Raw genomic sequence first — 15,845 nt, forward strand, 5'->3', positions numbered from 1 at the left:
AAGAATAGGCAATGCTGTTCACCAGCACTCTGTTTGAATGGCAATTCCAAATCACAACTAGGATTATGGGTTCATGTTCATGTATATCAGACAGATATATTCTCTCAGTTAAACTAGTTCCGTCATCCTTTGTTGTGTCTTAAATTCTGCGCAAGTGGCTAACTCCTGTCCCTGTATTTTATAAGTTCCATTAGATCAGGGGCTGTCAACCATTTTGGGCCCATGGGCCCATCTGCAAACTGGAGAAACTGTTGCCCCTCCACACACACAACCAAGCAGACGTTGCAGCTTGTTCTATTGGGTGCAACATAATACTTCTGTCAAGTCAAACTTCAGTGTGTGTAGTGGGGGGGTTACCCTGTGGGAACCAGGGAATGCCTGTGAGCATATGTGTACCTATGTAGATAATCCCTGTGTTGGATTTTCAAGGGGGAAAGTAGGATTTAGTAAATATCAGAACTATTCCGTGCCGCACATAAAGATGAAACTGAACCACAACTCTGAATCCAAATTCTGAGTTGGATGCCGCAGTGCCCTTCCACAGTTAGAAGCCACAGAAGAAGGGGTGTTTTGTGTCATTTCATGAGGAAAGCGCAACTAAATTCGGATATGCTCTGCTTCTTGCACAATGTGCTGTGGAAGCAGCAGCATGAGAACAGCTGTAGAACCAAACTGCTATAGAAGTGTGAGATTTTCTGCAGACAGTTGTGATTGTTTTCCTCCTGTTTTGAATTCAGTCAGCTGTAATTTTTAGTTCTGGACCCAAGCACTGTGGCTCCCTGATTTGCCTTACACTAGCATGTGGACAAATGAATCATCTTAAGCCAAATCTCCATGCTTAACTAAATCTTGTACCGTGTGTGTGTGTGTGTGTGTGTGTGTGTGTGTGTGTGTATATATATATATATATATATATATATATATAGTGTTTTGTTAAAGGACTCCTAGCTACTGGTCTTCACCTAGACATCTCAAGATGTTCCCTCTATTCATTGTGAGCTTGGTGACATTTTAACAAAGGCTTTCTTTCTCCGAAGGTTAATTAGTCATTGAAGTACCAGCTGTAGCATATAATCATTTGTTGGAAATGGTTAAGCTTCTGGAGAATATGCTGCACAGACCGTGTATGGCAGGGAGGAGCCGTGGAGTTCAAAAATAATTTACGTGTTTTTGAAGCTCTTTTGTACATTTATGGAGGCCTGACTTTTTTCTTTTTGAAAAAGAAACCTCTTTATATCATGAATCACAGTTTGTTCTAAGCTTTTCCAGAAAAAATGGATTCATACTTGCCCTGACTCTGATCCAGTACCAATAGGTATGATTCCCCCTATTAAAAATGAGAGGGTAGACTTGAAAAGGAAAGCAGAGTATATGGAAGACAGAATAGAGCTTGTATTGTTGGGAAAATGGGAACACAATAGTTCAGGAAGCAAAAGTGCAGCTATTCATTTGTCTTTTAAAAAAGAGCTACATAACGCTTCGTGCCAATCCCTTCTTTCCCGAAACTAGTTTCTATGCAACATTGTTCAGCCAGGAAACTGGAGGTGGATTCAGTCCCTGAAAGAAAAGTAGGTGGTTTCTAGAAAAACCAGTGTGTGTGTGTGTGTGTGTGTGTGAGAGAGAGAGAGAGAGAGGGGGGGGTCCAAAGGCTGAGATCTCTGCTGCTGCAGGTGCTGAGAATCCCTTAGTGCAAGTATATCTTCCTGACGAAAGACTTACAGTATTTTGTTATGCACATCTTCTTCCCATGACAGACTCTCCTAGATGTTCTAGGCTGTTTTATTTAACATGGTTTCATTCAGGCTCTGAAAAGGGGTTAGACATAATATATCGTGGACATAATATATCTTGATTTCGGCAATTGACAGTCTTCCTTGCTGACAAGGTAGTGAAAAGTGGGCTGGATACTACTCCAGTTAGGTGGATCTACAACTGGTTGAAGAACCATACCCATGGGGTGCTCAGTAATGACTCTGTGTCAGCCTTGAGGGAATTCTCAAGTGGGGTGCCACGGGGTTCTATCCTGCGCTCTCTGCTGTTCAGCGTATTTATAAATGTATTTGTGAGAGTGTGCATGAGATAAATTTACCTTATAGAGGAAAAGTTCATTAAAGTCTTGTGAAGAGCATCCCAAATATTCATCTTTACAAGGATTTGTAGAGCTGCAATGTATTTCAATACAAATCAAATATTAATGTCAATAAATGTTTAATGTATAGAATCCCTATAAACTGTTACTAATGGAATGTCAGCCTTTCCCCCTTGTGGGTAGAGCAAAGGGCAGATTGTACAATATTTCACTTTCCATGGGTTAATTAGATTTTAGGTAAGACTTTTATTAAAGTCCAAAGATAAAGTTTAAACAGGCTTCTGTTTTTATTAGATTTGTTCCTAATATAATTATACTGCCCTCCTTAATAGACACACTGATCAGTTCACTATAAATTGGCTTAGTTAAGCTCATTATTGCTATAATGTAAATGTTAAGTAGTGTTTTAACACTGATATTAATGATGCAACTTGTTTAAGTCTCCCTAGTTTGTTTTCATAACTAGCAGAGAAAACAGAAAACTTCTAATATCAAATAAGAAACTGATGTTTATGTGTCAGTGCCAAAACCCCATTGCATGTATCGGCTGCTCGAAGAATCACATCTCTTATACTACCCTTTGTCTATGGCCTATAAAGTCCCAACTTCTTTTGCCCTCAATAGGATATCTGTAACTTGCAGTCCTTAGTTTCCCAACTAAAGAATATTAATGCCTGTGGAGAACTAGTGGGGAGCTGTTTAACATATTGACAGTGCTTTCAGCTTTATCCTCCTTTGTTCCTGGAGCAAGAAGATTCTCTTCCTGTGAGACCAAGTGGCCTGGTTTGCACATCAAACCTTGGCTTAGTGCAAAAGCGTGAACATACAGGCTCCAACAAACCATGGTTTGTTCTTGGTTACAACTCATGGCTAGTCTGGATAGAAGTTAACCAGATGGGTTGGGATGACATACTAAGGCATAACATGGTGTGGCAGCAAAAAGAGATGGGGAAGAGTGAAGTAGCTACAAGCGCCTCTACGGGAGTCTGTGCATTCACGCTTAACCAAGGTTTCACTTAATGTACTATGCAAATCAGGCCATTGTGGAGGGAAGGAGGGAGAAGAATTGCAGATGATCTGGAAGCGATTGAACATGCCATTAAAGTAACTCTTAAAGTGTGATATTACTGAGGGTGGGATTCACCTGATGAGTCTTGTCTGGAATATTTTTGTGTGTGTGTGTGTGTGCAACACAGCTTTTCTCCCTGCTACCCTCTGTGCCACCCAAAATTGGCTCTGGGGGGTTTGCGAGAACCCTCAGAATAGCATGTGGAAGGAGAAGAGAGGAGATAATTCCATCTGGGAAACTGAAAACCTCGCATTGACTGAATGACTGCCTTAACATGACACTGAATTTCTTCCCAACTGCAGAGACACTGATAAAATCAAATTATATCATTTTGCACTAAACAAATGTACTTCTTTTGTGTAACCATACTGCTTTCTTTTCCTGTTTCGTCAATAGTGTGACCATTATTGAATAAGGTATTACAACTCTTTGGTTTTTGTTTTATTGCTATTTCCAGGGTGCTGGTTGCACTGCACTGGTGGTAGCTGTGGTAGCAAGGAAATTAGAACTTACCAAAGCTGAAAAACATGTGCATAATTTCATGATGGATACCCAGCTAACTAAAAGAGTAAGTCATAATGTGTTTTTTGTTTGTTTGTTTTTGTATGTTCAATAAAAAGCAAATATTTTGCTTTGTTTTTCACCATGGTCACAGATAGTTCTAGGGATAGATCTTGAAAGATGCTACTGAATTATTGAATCTCTAAGTTTCATGTCAGCTTTAAGTGTTTTGTCCACTGGTGGTAGATGTGAGGTCTCTCTTAAGGAATAGCAAAACAGAAGCAAATATGTGGAATAGGTCCTGGAACATGAGCTGAAGGCACATGATCAACCAGCCATAGGCAAACTCTGCCCTCCAGAAGTTTTGGGACTACAGTTCCCATCATCCCTAGCTAACAGGACCAGTGGTCAGGGATGAAGGGAACTGTAGTCTCAAAACATCTGGAGGGCCGAGTTTGCCTATGTCTGTGATAAACCAGTCTTAGTAAATCTAAGTAGGTATGGGACTGATCAGTGCCTGGAAGTGAAACTTCGGAGGAAGTGTTACGTTTTCTGCCTTGATTCCATCACGGAAGAAAAATGAGATATGATTGTAGTGACAAACTAGCAGCCAGGTTAGTCTGACTAGTTGTCCTTCAACCCAACTGCTCATCTACTTAAAACAAAACATAACATAACTGGCATTCAGTGTCTAACAATTCCTGATGCTGTGGTGGAAATGTACTCTCAGAGTGCTGATCAGATAAAATGATCTTGTGAGAAGCAATGCTTGTCTATTTGGCATTCCAGTTTTATCCTAACCACATGCTTTAAAAAAATAAATAAAAATATTATATATATATCCAGGAAAATCCGTCCGTATGGCAAGTCGAGATTTTTGCAAATTTCCTTAAAGATAGCTCAAAAACTTCACCTTTTTTAAAAAAAATATTTAGCAAAAAAGCTTAACAACGTTTGGCAACCCTGCTATATAAAGCCATGATCCAAAATGTCAAGTATGTTTCCTCTTCTTGCCTATGAAAAAGATGTTGCATGACAACAGAGGAGAGAAGGGAAATTCCTGCATGGGCAGTGGGGAAGGGAAGGGGGTCAGCATGTTAATCAGACCTACTGCGTCATAATGTATGAACCAGAAATCCCAAGATGCTAGGTGTGGATAGTCACTAATTCAAGTGCCAAGCAGAGGCACAGAATTTAGACAGTTGTGCTCATATTACGTTAGCTCTCTACAGCACCTGGTCTCAGAAGGAGACATTCCTGTAAATATTTATGATAGATAACATGTGCTAGGGAAGACTCAAAGGGACGTGTAATGCTGTTTCAGTCAGCCTGGTGTTTTCTTTTTTTAAAACAGGTGAAAAATGCAGCGGCCAATGTACTCAGGGAAACATGGTTAATTTATAAAAATACAAAGCTGGTGAAAAAGATAGACCATGCAAAAGTAAGGAAACATCAGCGCAAATTCTTGCAAGCTATTCACCAGTAAGTACCATTTTGGCTTGTCTATTTCCCCCTTATCCAGAATGCTGTGGTAATCTGGCAGGTTCAGTTTCTAGTGTGGATGTTGCTGTTCTGCTGATACAGGCAGCTGTCCCAAATCCACCTTCTGCCTGATTCTGTTCACTTTATCTCAAGGGTGTGGGAGGAAAACATTGTATGTATCTCAGTGTGTCCCTGAATCTCCATCTCATTGATGGGAAACAATAGCATTCGAGATGGATATGAAATGAGATGCACAATCTAATTCACATACAGATTATACATACAGTTTTTAGAAGGAAAGACATCTTAGACTCTTCATGAAGTTTCCGTGGATTTCCAAGGCCAGGGGAAGAGAAAGCAGAAACGTTGTGGAAACAAATGAACAAGTTTTTCACATCCCTGACTCTTCATGTGTGATCCAACCACCCTTCCTTGAATATAGATTTTCTTTGCTAAAGCATCCTACACATGATATTTTGGAATAAGAATGAATCTAGTACGTATTGCAAAATAGATTTGAATATCAATAACATCCTCTTGTGATTTTTCTGGCAGGTGCAAACCGCTGACAAAAGAATATTTTACTATATTCACCATCAGTCAATAGCCCCTTATTTTATTATGTGATATATAAGTTTAATATAATATTTTTTACCATTTTTTAAAATGATTGCAAGCAGTAGGTTCTACTACTGTGCCAATTTTAGGTAATGGGTAAAGAATGTAATCATTTCCTATTGAAATGATTGGTTCATTTTAAAATCAATGTTATTGCTGCAGCAAATTTACACTTGGTGAAAAGATAATGGTGGGATAGTTGTCTTCATTTTGGCACCCCAAGAAATTAGCCACCTTATGGTCTATTCATTTAGGGTATGTGGGGGAATTAGTTCCTGATACGAGCTAATCTTTGGAAACCGCAGGCTCCTTGCAGATATAATGGAAGCATTGCTGATTCCTCATTCATACTTGACTTTGGAGAGTGCTCAGTCACTGTTATGTTAGAGCAGGAAGAGCTCGCCACAAATTGGGCTACATAAAACTAGTGGCAGATATTAATTGCTGCAGGTTTCTCTTCTTCACACCCTTCCTCTGCAGCACATAGAGAGTTCTTGGGAGGAGGCCAAAGAGTATGGAGCTTGGTGAACTAGCAGTAGAGATATAGTGTAATGAAAATGGGAGCAGAGGTCCACTTCCGTGAAAGAGGTCCTTTCTCGGAAGTGTAGATCAGAACCTCAGAATCTGAGTTGAAATACACATGGTGTATATTGCTTTTAATCATTCTACAGTGGGGAATCAGTAAAGTTAGATCATCTTGACAGACCCAATACTATAATAACAAGAAAAAGACTTCAGAGCCAGTTCCAAGAAGTTGCAAAATAAATATGGCTTAGCATTATGAACTGCAGCAAGCATCTGGTTTATGTGCTCTCCACTCCAGCACAGATGCAGGGAGTATATTAAAAAATCTCTGCTTTCATTCTATATTAACCCCAAACTGTGGTCAATCTTAACCATGGTTAGTTAAAACAAGTGAACTTTGTGAACTGTGGTTTGAAGTTGGCTTGTTTCAACAAACCATGGTTAAGATTAACAGTTTGTATCATCTGAATTCCAACATGACAAACAGCTAGAAGTGAAAGCTTAGAGAAAGAGAAAGAGGGATAACAGTCCCAAGGTTCACTGTAGCTCATTCAACCATGGTTTAGTATCATGTCCAAACAAGGCTCATTGCGAGCAATTCGTTTTTCTTCCTACTTTCTTCTTTTCCACACCTGATGTTAACACAAGACGTGGAATCTCTGGTTGTTCCCTGCACAGAGGTCTGTGTACAGAGCCCAAGGGTCGTGAATTTCATTTTATAGAGTCTGTAGTCACCCATTACACCAAAAGTGAGGAGGAAATAAGTTTCATAAATTAACCGTGCTTCTCTTCTTTTGCTGTTGATTTGAACGCATTAAATGGCAGTAATGTTATTTCCTTTTCTGCTTCAGAGGAGGGATCTGAAAAGGGCTAACTCATTAAGGGCTAACTCATTAATGGTTACATACTATGCTTAAGTTATAAAATAAAATGCACACAATGAGTATTAGTTCAGTTTAGCAAAGATGTGAGGTTAAATGCTGCTGTCTATAGAAAAACTGTTTCTACCAAAAAGGGGGGGGGGAGTGTGGGTGGGTTCCTGAGATAGTGAATTACAAAATGAGCTGAAACCAGGTATTACAAAATTGTGATTTAGTGGGATTCTTACTTCTGAGTGTACATGTTCAGGATTGGACTGCAACCTCTGCAACAGGGATAGGGAGCCTATGTACTACAATTCCCATAACCTTTGACCATTGGCCATGCTCGCTGTGGCTGATGAGAATTAGATTCCAAAAGCTCCTAGAACGCCACAGGTTTCCCACCCTGCCCTACTGTGATCTGGCATCACATCAGTCTTCATGGAATAGTCCTTTTTTCACATCAATATGGCTTCTATTAAGCATGGGGCAGGGTAGCTATTATCTACCAGGTGCTTGTCTTCATTTTAATTTAATATGTGATTTAGCTTTGTCTTCTGACCTTACTTTCTATGTGTCCCTTGCTAGAAGTATTCAGACTTTCAAAAATATGTGTTGATTTGCCGATTGATGTGCTAGAGCTTTGTTCTCAAAGGAAGTGATGCAACTTTATCCCTTTAGTTTCAAAAAGAACTGCAAATATTTGTTCATCACCTACTATTGAGTAAGAAACTAAATGAAGTAATTCCCATAGTGGCTACCTTTCCTTGTTATGCAGAGTCAGGTTTCTGTTTTACTTCTGAATTTTCATTTGTCCTGAGTCATTTGACCTCCCAAGTCAAACAAAGGGGGTTAAATTGTATTCTAGCAAAATAGGGGAATGGAACCAGTCATATCCTGTTGGATGCTAACATTCAGAATGATAAGTTTGATTTTCTATTTCTAGCTGAACTGTGTAGTTCTCCTTTTTGATTCATGGTGATAGTCTTCATTCACATATTCATATGTTTTCCTTTAACTCCCCTTAATGACCCCCTTTAAAGGTTAATTCTAGCCTACTCAACACTTGATGTTGGGAGGGAAGATGGAAATAAAATGTACCAATACTAAGTCTCTTAACTTTTGAGAATCCTGGTAATATTTCAGCTATCAATTCTTCCCATGTATGGATGGCATGTGGGAAGGGGGCTGAGGTATTTAGGTGCCACTGATATCCCTCCGGCCAGAATAACATGTGACGTTAAATGTTTAACTTAAACAAGCAGCATTCTAGTGCACAGTGCTCAAAGGTCCATCTGTCATTTCTCCTCTACTCTTGGCCACGCTCTGCCAGGAGAAACAAGCCACAAACCTGGGCTCAACACACGTGTCTGAATTCAGAACATGTGTCGAGTCAAGATTTGTGGCTCTAAACAAACCACAAGTGGTAGCCAAAGTTTGTTATTGGCTTACTGCTCATGGTTTGTTTGGGAGAAACAAACCACGAGCCTAGGTTTGGATAATATGACTAGCCAAGACTCGACTTTTTTATTCCCCCAAATATATCACACCCAAGAGCAGGGGAGGAGTTAAGCAGGAACTTCCACCAGCATGTTGCTTGTTCGCATTAAGCCATAGTTAAAAATTAAGCATGGTTTAATGTGATGCGTGAACGCAGCTAATGTCTGCTTGTACCACAACGTATGAAACGTCGCTGCTTACTTTCAGAACATGGTGAAATGTGGTATAGAAACTGAGAGTATAATGCTGTCCTGCATTTGAGTTGTTAATTGCTGACCCAGAGAGTGCTATGGAGAAAATGTATGAACTACAAGCTCCATAACAGAGCACATTGCGCTCACATGAAGACCATCCCTTGTGTTAATTTGTTTTAGTCAATTTTACAGTTTCTTTTCTTTTGTTTTGTCTTTTTATTTCAACAATGAAAATAGAGCTCGGAAGTAAGTTGTGTGAGCTGTTCCTTTCAAATTTGCAGAATTTACCACTGTCTGCATGCAACAAATGGATACTTTATTTGTGAATTTCAATAGTCTGGTTGCTACTGTGGAACTGCAATCCAAAGTCATGAATTTCTTCTGTGATAAGTGAAGTTCGGAAGGAAGGAATCAGAGTATCAATATTTCTTAATTTTCAGAGAAAGATCTGGCTAGTATCATTTTTAATCTGACTGTCGCAGCTAAGAAATGATCAGTTTATAAAAAGGTTTGCTCCACCTAAGTCACAACCAAGGCTGATATACACACCTTGAAGATGCAAATCTCTCTTTATCAACATACATTTGCAAGAGAGGTAAATAATCAGCATAAAAATTATACCATTTATTTATCATATTTCTCCAAATGTTCATATAGGGAGGGAAAGGAGGATAGAAAGCTCAACCTAAAATGTCGCTAATTGGCTTTCCCTCTTCCAAAGATAACTGATGACCTAAAATATACTTTCAAAAGTTTATACAGACAAATCTACACATCTGATGTATACAGACCAACACTCTTGTTTGATTTCTTTCAGCGTTGTCCCTTATAGACCCTGTTTGCACATAACAGTAAGCCAAGCCGTGGCTAAGCATGAATGAGTGAACATGTGTGTCCTTAGAGGAAAAATCACTGGCATTTCACCCCTCCCCACTCTTGCTGCTGCCATGCTAGCAAACATTATGCCATTGATTGGCTTAGCAGTACATCTAAAGCTAGGCCCAAGGTTTGCTTCCAAGACAAACTAGAAATGCAAGGGCAAACTTTGGTAATATGGTGCCCTGAGCAAGGAAAAGATTTGGCACCCCCAAAAAAATATTTCTTATTTTCACAATAATTCCTTTTTTAAATCAATCTTCTCAATAGGTACCTGTATAAATATAGGAATTATTACTATTATTATTATTAATCCCCATGGCTTGGCGACTTGTGCAGGGGAACCGCCCACTCTGTCCTAAATCCGACACTGACAAATGATAAGCCAAATCTAAACCTTGGCTACAAATCATAGTTTGTGTGATTGAGCAAAACCATGAGCCCAAAATCAGGCATAATGCTAAGCCAAACCATGGCTTAGCTCTGGATAGTGGAACAGCAACAGGACAGCTCATTTACACTTAGCCATGGTTTGGCTAAGAGAACTGGGTCACAGTATCACTTAATAATTTTATGTGTTTCTGGACATACATTATTCCTCCTCTTGAAAATGTGAGCTTGAGTGCCCCTCATACCTCCCACAACAATGCTGAACTTGTGTGACTGCAGCTGTAAGCCCATTCATTCTCATTCACCCCATCAAATTGAATGCACAGTGCTGAAGGGGTGGGCTTTAAGAGGGAATCCTGAAACAAGTGGATTCTGGGATTGTGAAGAAACCACTTTTAGCTTCTTTTAAAATAAAGGTAAAGGTAAAGGACCATTAGGTCCAGTCATGGCCGACTGTGGGGTTGCGGCACTCATCAGTGGCGTAGCGTGGGGGGTGCCAGGGGGGCCGGCCGCACCGGGCGCAACATGGGCGGGGGGCGCGCTCGCACTAGCAGCTCTCTGCCCCTACTAAAATCCACGGGTTAGGGAGCCCGCGCTCGCTCGGCTTGGCGAGGAGGTCGCGGAAGGGGGAGAGCGAAGCCTTCTGCCGCGGGCAAAAAAAGGAGAGGAAGCCGGGCGGGCGGGCGGGCGGGCTGGCTGGCGGGGGTCTGGCTGCGCCTGCTGCTGCCGGTGCAGGGCAAGGCAAGCAGAGCGAGGAGGAGAGAGAGGGGAAGGGGGGGGAAGCAGCTAGGAAACGCTGCGGTGTGGAGGAGGAATCAATTAAGGAGAGAAAGCGAAAAGCCTTGGAGAAAGGGAAAAAAGGAAAGAAAAGAGGCAGCTCCAGGAGAGCGCGGGGGAAAGAGAAGCCTCGCTGCTGCTGCTGCTTGGGAGAGTAAATTACTGTACTTGCCTTGCCCCGGGTTAGGGGGCGCAAATTATTTGCCTTGCCCCGGGTTAGGGGGCGCAAATTACTTGCCTTGCCCCGGGTGCTGATAACCCACGCTACGCCGCTGGCACTCATCTCGCTTTATTGGCCGAGGGAGCTGGCGTACAGCTTCTGGGTCATGTGGCCAGCATGACTAAGCCGCTTCTGGCGAACCAGAGCAGAGTACAGAAATGCCGTTTACCTTCCCGCCGGAACGGTACCTATTCATCTACTTGCACTTTGACCTGCTTTCGAACTGCTAGGTTGGCAGGAGCAGGGACCGAGCAACGGGAGCTCACCCTGTCGTGGGGATTCGAACCACCGACCTTCTGATTGGCAAGTCCTAGGCTCTGTGGTTTAACCCACAGCGCCACCCGCATCTCACAGTTTATTTTATCTTTTAAAATAAACTGTGAGAATAAATTCACGAGTTATCAGTTGCGAATAAGACAATGCAATGGCGCTGATACAGGACAAAAAATTAAATAAATAAACGGATTCTAATTATTAATGAGGTTTAGGACAGTGACCTGGAAAGTGGAACCACGTGAGATTAATGCCTAAGTTCAGGGTAGCTTCATTTCTTGAATGAGATCATGGGCGTGTTGTGAACTGAATAACGTTCTCACACACTTAGTTGACCACACAACATCCTGCTGGCTTAGACACACAAAGTCCTTCATTGCCTTTGTAACTTGATGATGATAGACTGCCTTTATAAAGGAGACAAGCCTACATCCCTGGGGGGGGGGGGCAGTATCCATGTCCAAAATACACAGAGAGCAACCCCAGCCTGTAAGGCCTCTCCATTTAGTTCAACAAAACAGATTTAACTGTACAAAAGAAAAAGCATGGAGAGCTGCCTCTTCCCTTGAAATGAATGGGAAAGCTATTAATGAGCTCTTGGTGTGGGTGTGTGCTTTGGTATAAATAGAGAATTTTGCATTGGACTGTTTTATTCCTTGAAGCACATAACCCTTAAGAAAAAAAGAAGAGGAAGGAAGCCACTTACACCAATATAGCCGATTCACAATTTGCATCAAGACTTTACATGGATAGTACTACATTTAAAACTTTTCTGTTCTCATATATTTGGAGAGGGGGAAAAGTCTTTGTCAAACTCACTGGCCATATACCCTTAAACCAACACACATTTTCATACTACAGTTCAGAATAATACATCTTGTTTTTCTCTTTCTTACCCTGCTCAGCTGATTAACATGAATGGAATTACTTAGGCACCAAGGGGGAAACTATACCCATGAGGCTCTTTAATACAGATACAATACTTCATAGTGTTCTGGTTTAATCACGGACAGATAAACTGGTCAACCAAACCTACTCGGTAAATTGCTATGCACATTAAAAACAAAAGTATTCCAAGTCAGAGACATTGAGGACTGTGAAAGTAATAAATTAACAAGGAAAACTGTTATGCACATTGAAAACAATTAAAAGTATTCCAGGTCAGCGACACTGAGGACTGTGAAACTAATATATTAACAATGATGCTCTTTATTTAGCTGCTGGTCAGATAAAAGGTTTTAAAAATTAACAAGGAACTCACTTATCACTGTATTTTCATCAGGTTCAAACACCTCCTAACCAAATCCATTTCAGACTGAAGAGGGCTTATACCTGTATCTAATCATGTAGGCATATGGAAGAGGCCGAATGATTGCTCAGGCAATAATAAGGAGATTGAATTGTCGTTCATTACTTCCTATGCCTACTTGCCAGGATACTGGAGCTTTAAGGAATGTTTTGGCTTTCTTTCATACACTATGAATAAATCCTTACCTCCCACTTTGAATTCAGCGTTAACCATGGCAATTAGTAGTCTCGGGGACATCACATTTTCTTGCTCTCTTCTTTCTTTTTTGCGGTGTTAAGGAAGCATGCTTTTTTTCATTGTACCAGACACATAACCAGTTATGACTGTACACAAAGTATTCAAGACATTGTCCATGCAGTTATCTGTTTAGATGCATGCTGTATTCAAGTTTGAGGAGCTGGCAAAAAAATCTGTTATCTGACTTGGATTTTCAATCTTTTAGATTAAGAAGTGTTAAAATGGAACAGAGGAAATTGAACGATCAGGCAAACACTTTGGTGGACTTGGCAAAGGTCAGTGTAACAACACCGGCTTTTGCTTTTGTATACTGTACTGGCATTTTGCTTTTGTATACTGACATTCATCGTTTTGCTAAGGTTTAAGGTAAAAAGCCAACTCAAGCTCTATAAGCCTATTCCAGTGAACTTCCTTCTGTTATCATAGGAGACAAGTCAACATTCACAAATGGTTTAGCTTATTTGAGGAAAGCAAAAGCTCAGTCTAGCTGTGGGAAACTACTCACCCGGCCTTGGGACAGGAGATGCTCTTTGAGCAGGTGACAAAGAACAGAAGAGAGTGTACAAATAAATGGGACTAGGTTTTATAAGTGGCTTTTGAATGTTGCCTTCCTTGTTCCTATCCAAATTGCCAAAATGAAGTGGAGTCTCAGGGCCACTTTACACATTGAAGTTGTATGGTTTGCAACTAAAATGATCGGCCTATGCACTGGAAAGGCTATGCACATTTTCAGCCACATATCTCCTGATTCAAGCATCTCAGGGACCTGGGATACGCCTCAGCTCGACACTGGATTGACACACAGTGCGCGAAGCACATTTGCCACTACATGATGTGTGCAGTGCTCCTTAGAAAGATGAAACTCTCTTTACTGTAAATGTTGAGGGAAATTGAAAGCATATAACTGGTCTAACAGAACCCATTTGTGGATAGAGAAGCTTTTCAGCTTCTGCTACAAAGAGTATTTGTTGAACTGAGTCACATTTCTGCATCTCCCGATTTCTGAAGGGTTTTCCAACCCACCTCATTGTTTGCGTGAAATCTCAAAAGTGCGCCACTAAGGAATCACAAGCTCCAGCTGAATTGCACCTGTGCAATAAAGCCTGGAATAAAAACGCTTTCTGAAGCTGGTTCGTGCTAGTTGTTTGTGAAGCTGCTGGTTTATGAAGTCACAGTTTGTGTTGCTGCTTTCCTGTTTCTAAGCAATGAGTGTTTGAATTGCTGCGGAACAACCGTGCTTGCTCGAACGCGTCTCCCTTTCCCTTTTTCTTTCAGACTCAAAACATCATGTATGATATGATTTCTGACTTAAACGAAAGAAGCGAAGACTTTGAGAAGAGGATTGTTACTTTGGAAACAAAATTGGAAACATTAATTGGTAGCATTCAAGCTCTCCCCGGACTGATTAGCCAAACAATCAGCCAACAACAAAGGGATTTCCTTGAAGCTCAGATACAAAACTATGATAAGCATGTGACCTACAGTGCAGAACGATCGAGGTCCTTGTCTCGGAGAAGGAGGTCGTCCTCCACAGCACCACCCACTTCATCAGAGAGTAGCTAGAAGAGAATAATATAACCACAAAATAAAGACTTTTTGCCATCATATGGTCAATATTTTAGCTTTTATTGTAAAGCCTTATGGTTCTAATCAGTGTTATCTGGGTTCTGATGTCAGAATTCTGGAAACCTGAACACAAAGTTTTAGGCCAAAATGAGTGAAAACTCTCTCTCTCTTTTTTCCTTTCAGATGCACAGTGAATGCACCTATTATTGCTATATAGATTGTTCCTCCTGTAATTTCACTAACTTTTTATTCATGCACTTCCAACAAACTTTACTACTACAATATACAATATAATAAAAGGGTTAATTTCTGCACATAGTTGCTTGATCACTTTGATGTTAACATTCCTAACTCTTAATACTTTTTTTATCCCAATGCTGAAAATGCTTCAGTTGTTAGAAAACTGAGCTCATTTTGTATTGTCGTTCCAATAAGATCTAATTTCATATGCTATCTATGCAGCAAAAAGGGGGGAAAGTGTATGACATGTTAATTTAACAGAGTGTGTTGAAGTTTAATTTTCCTTGACTGTAATCCTGTGCTAGTTTACATGCCGGTTAATCTAATTAACCAAGCAGGGTCACATGTCCGTGATTGGTGCAGGATTCCAGACTGTTTGCACACACCCTAGAACACTTATACCAAATCTGCATGTCCATTTTTCATTATGCCAGCTCAAGAACTGGCCAAGTCACTTGTTAAAGTAGTGGCTTTGAAGCGCGTCAGTGAGAACAGCTGTCCAATGCCCACCTACCCCATTCCCAAATTCCATAGGATTGCATGCTATATGACAAATAGTTGTTTACTAAAAACTGGGGATAGGGCTGTTAATATACTACTCCAAACCATTTAAGAAGTCTTCAAATGTGTTTAAATGAAAGCGGGTGGGGTTAGCATATATATATATATATATATATATATATATATATATATATTCATGTAAGAGAAAGTCTCCATTGACCAAAATGTATTGGCATCTCAAAATATTGTGTGTCTCTTGTGTGTCAGTGGGATCCTCTGTAAATCCTCCCATTTAGCAAAAGTTATCCAAATCTGTTCACAGTGTTCCATTCAGGCAAACAGGGTGATGAATTTGAACACCTCTATTTCTTAGAAATGCCTGCTGTCTTTAGTCATGTAATGATGTAATGAAAGACAAATCCCTGCCTCCCAAGCAAGTGTTTCTAGTTTTGTCTGGCCCTAGTTATGACCATATTTGGGACTAGCCTGCAGCATTACAAGCGAGTCCTAAAAATGGATGCACCTGAACGTGCATAGACAATAGCATGTCTCTCTTAGGACATTTTTCTTGATAAAAAGGAATGCAAATAATGAAATACTGGATTGACCTGGATCAAA

General features: G+C 40.5%; 1 protein-coding gene across 2 annotated transcripts in view; it reads left to right on the forward strand.

Moving 5' to 3' along the window:
- Nucleotides 1–14,800, forward strand: part of KCNN2 (potassium calcium-activated channel subfamily N member 2) — an 87,456-nt gene extending 72,656 nt beyond the window's left edge. For both annotated transcript variants that reach the window (XM_080972515.1, XM_080972514.1), the window contains 4 exons: nt 3,616–3,726; nt 5,014–5,141; nt 13,126–13,195; nt 14,196–14,800. In XM_080972515.1, coding sequence (XP_080828641.1) covers nt 3,616–3,726; nt 5,014–5,141; nt 13,126–13,195; nt 14,196–14,483 — 597 coding nt within the window. In that variant the 3' untranslated portion in view covers nt 14,484–14,800. The remainder of the gene's footprint in view (nt 1–3,615; nt 3,727–5,013; nt 5,142–13,125; nt 13,196–14,195) is intronic.
- Nucleotides 14,801–15,845: the final 1,045 nt, after the last annotated feature.

The sequence above is a fragment of the Podarcis pityusensis genome (genome assembly GCF_964106645.2).
Source record: "Podarcis pityusensis genome assembly, chromosome: 11".
Classification (NCBI taxonomy): domain Eukaryota; kingdom Metazoa; phylum Chordata; class Lepidosauria; order Squamata; family Lacertidae; genus Podarcis; species Podarcis pityusensis.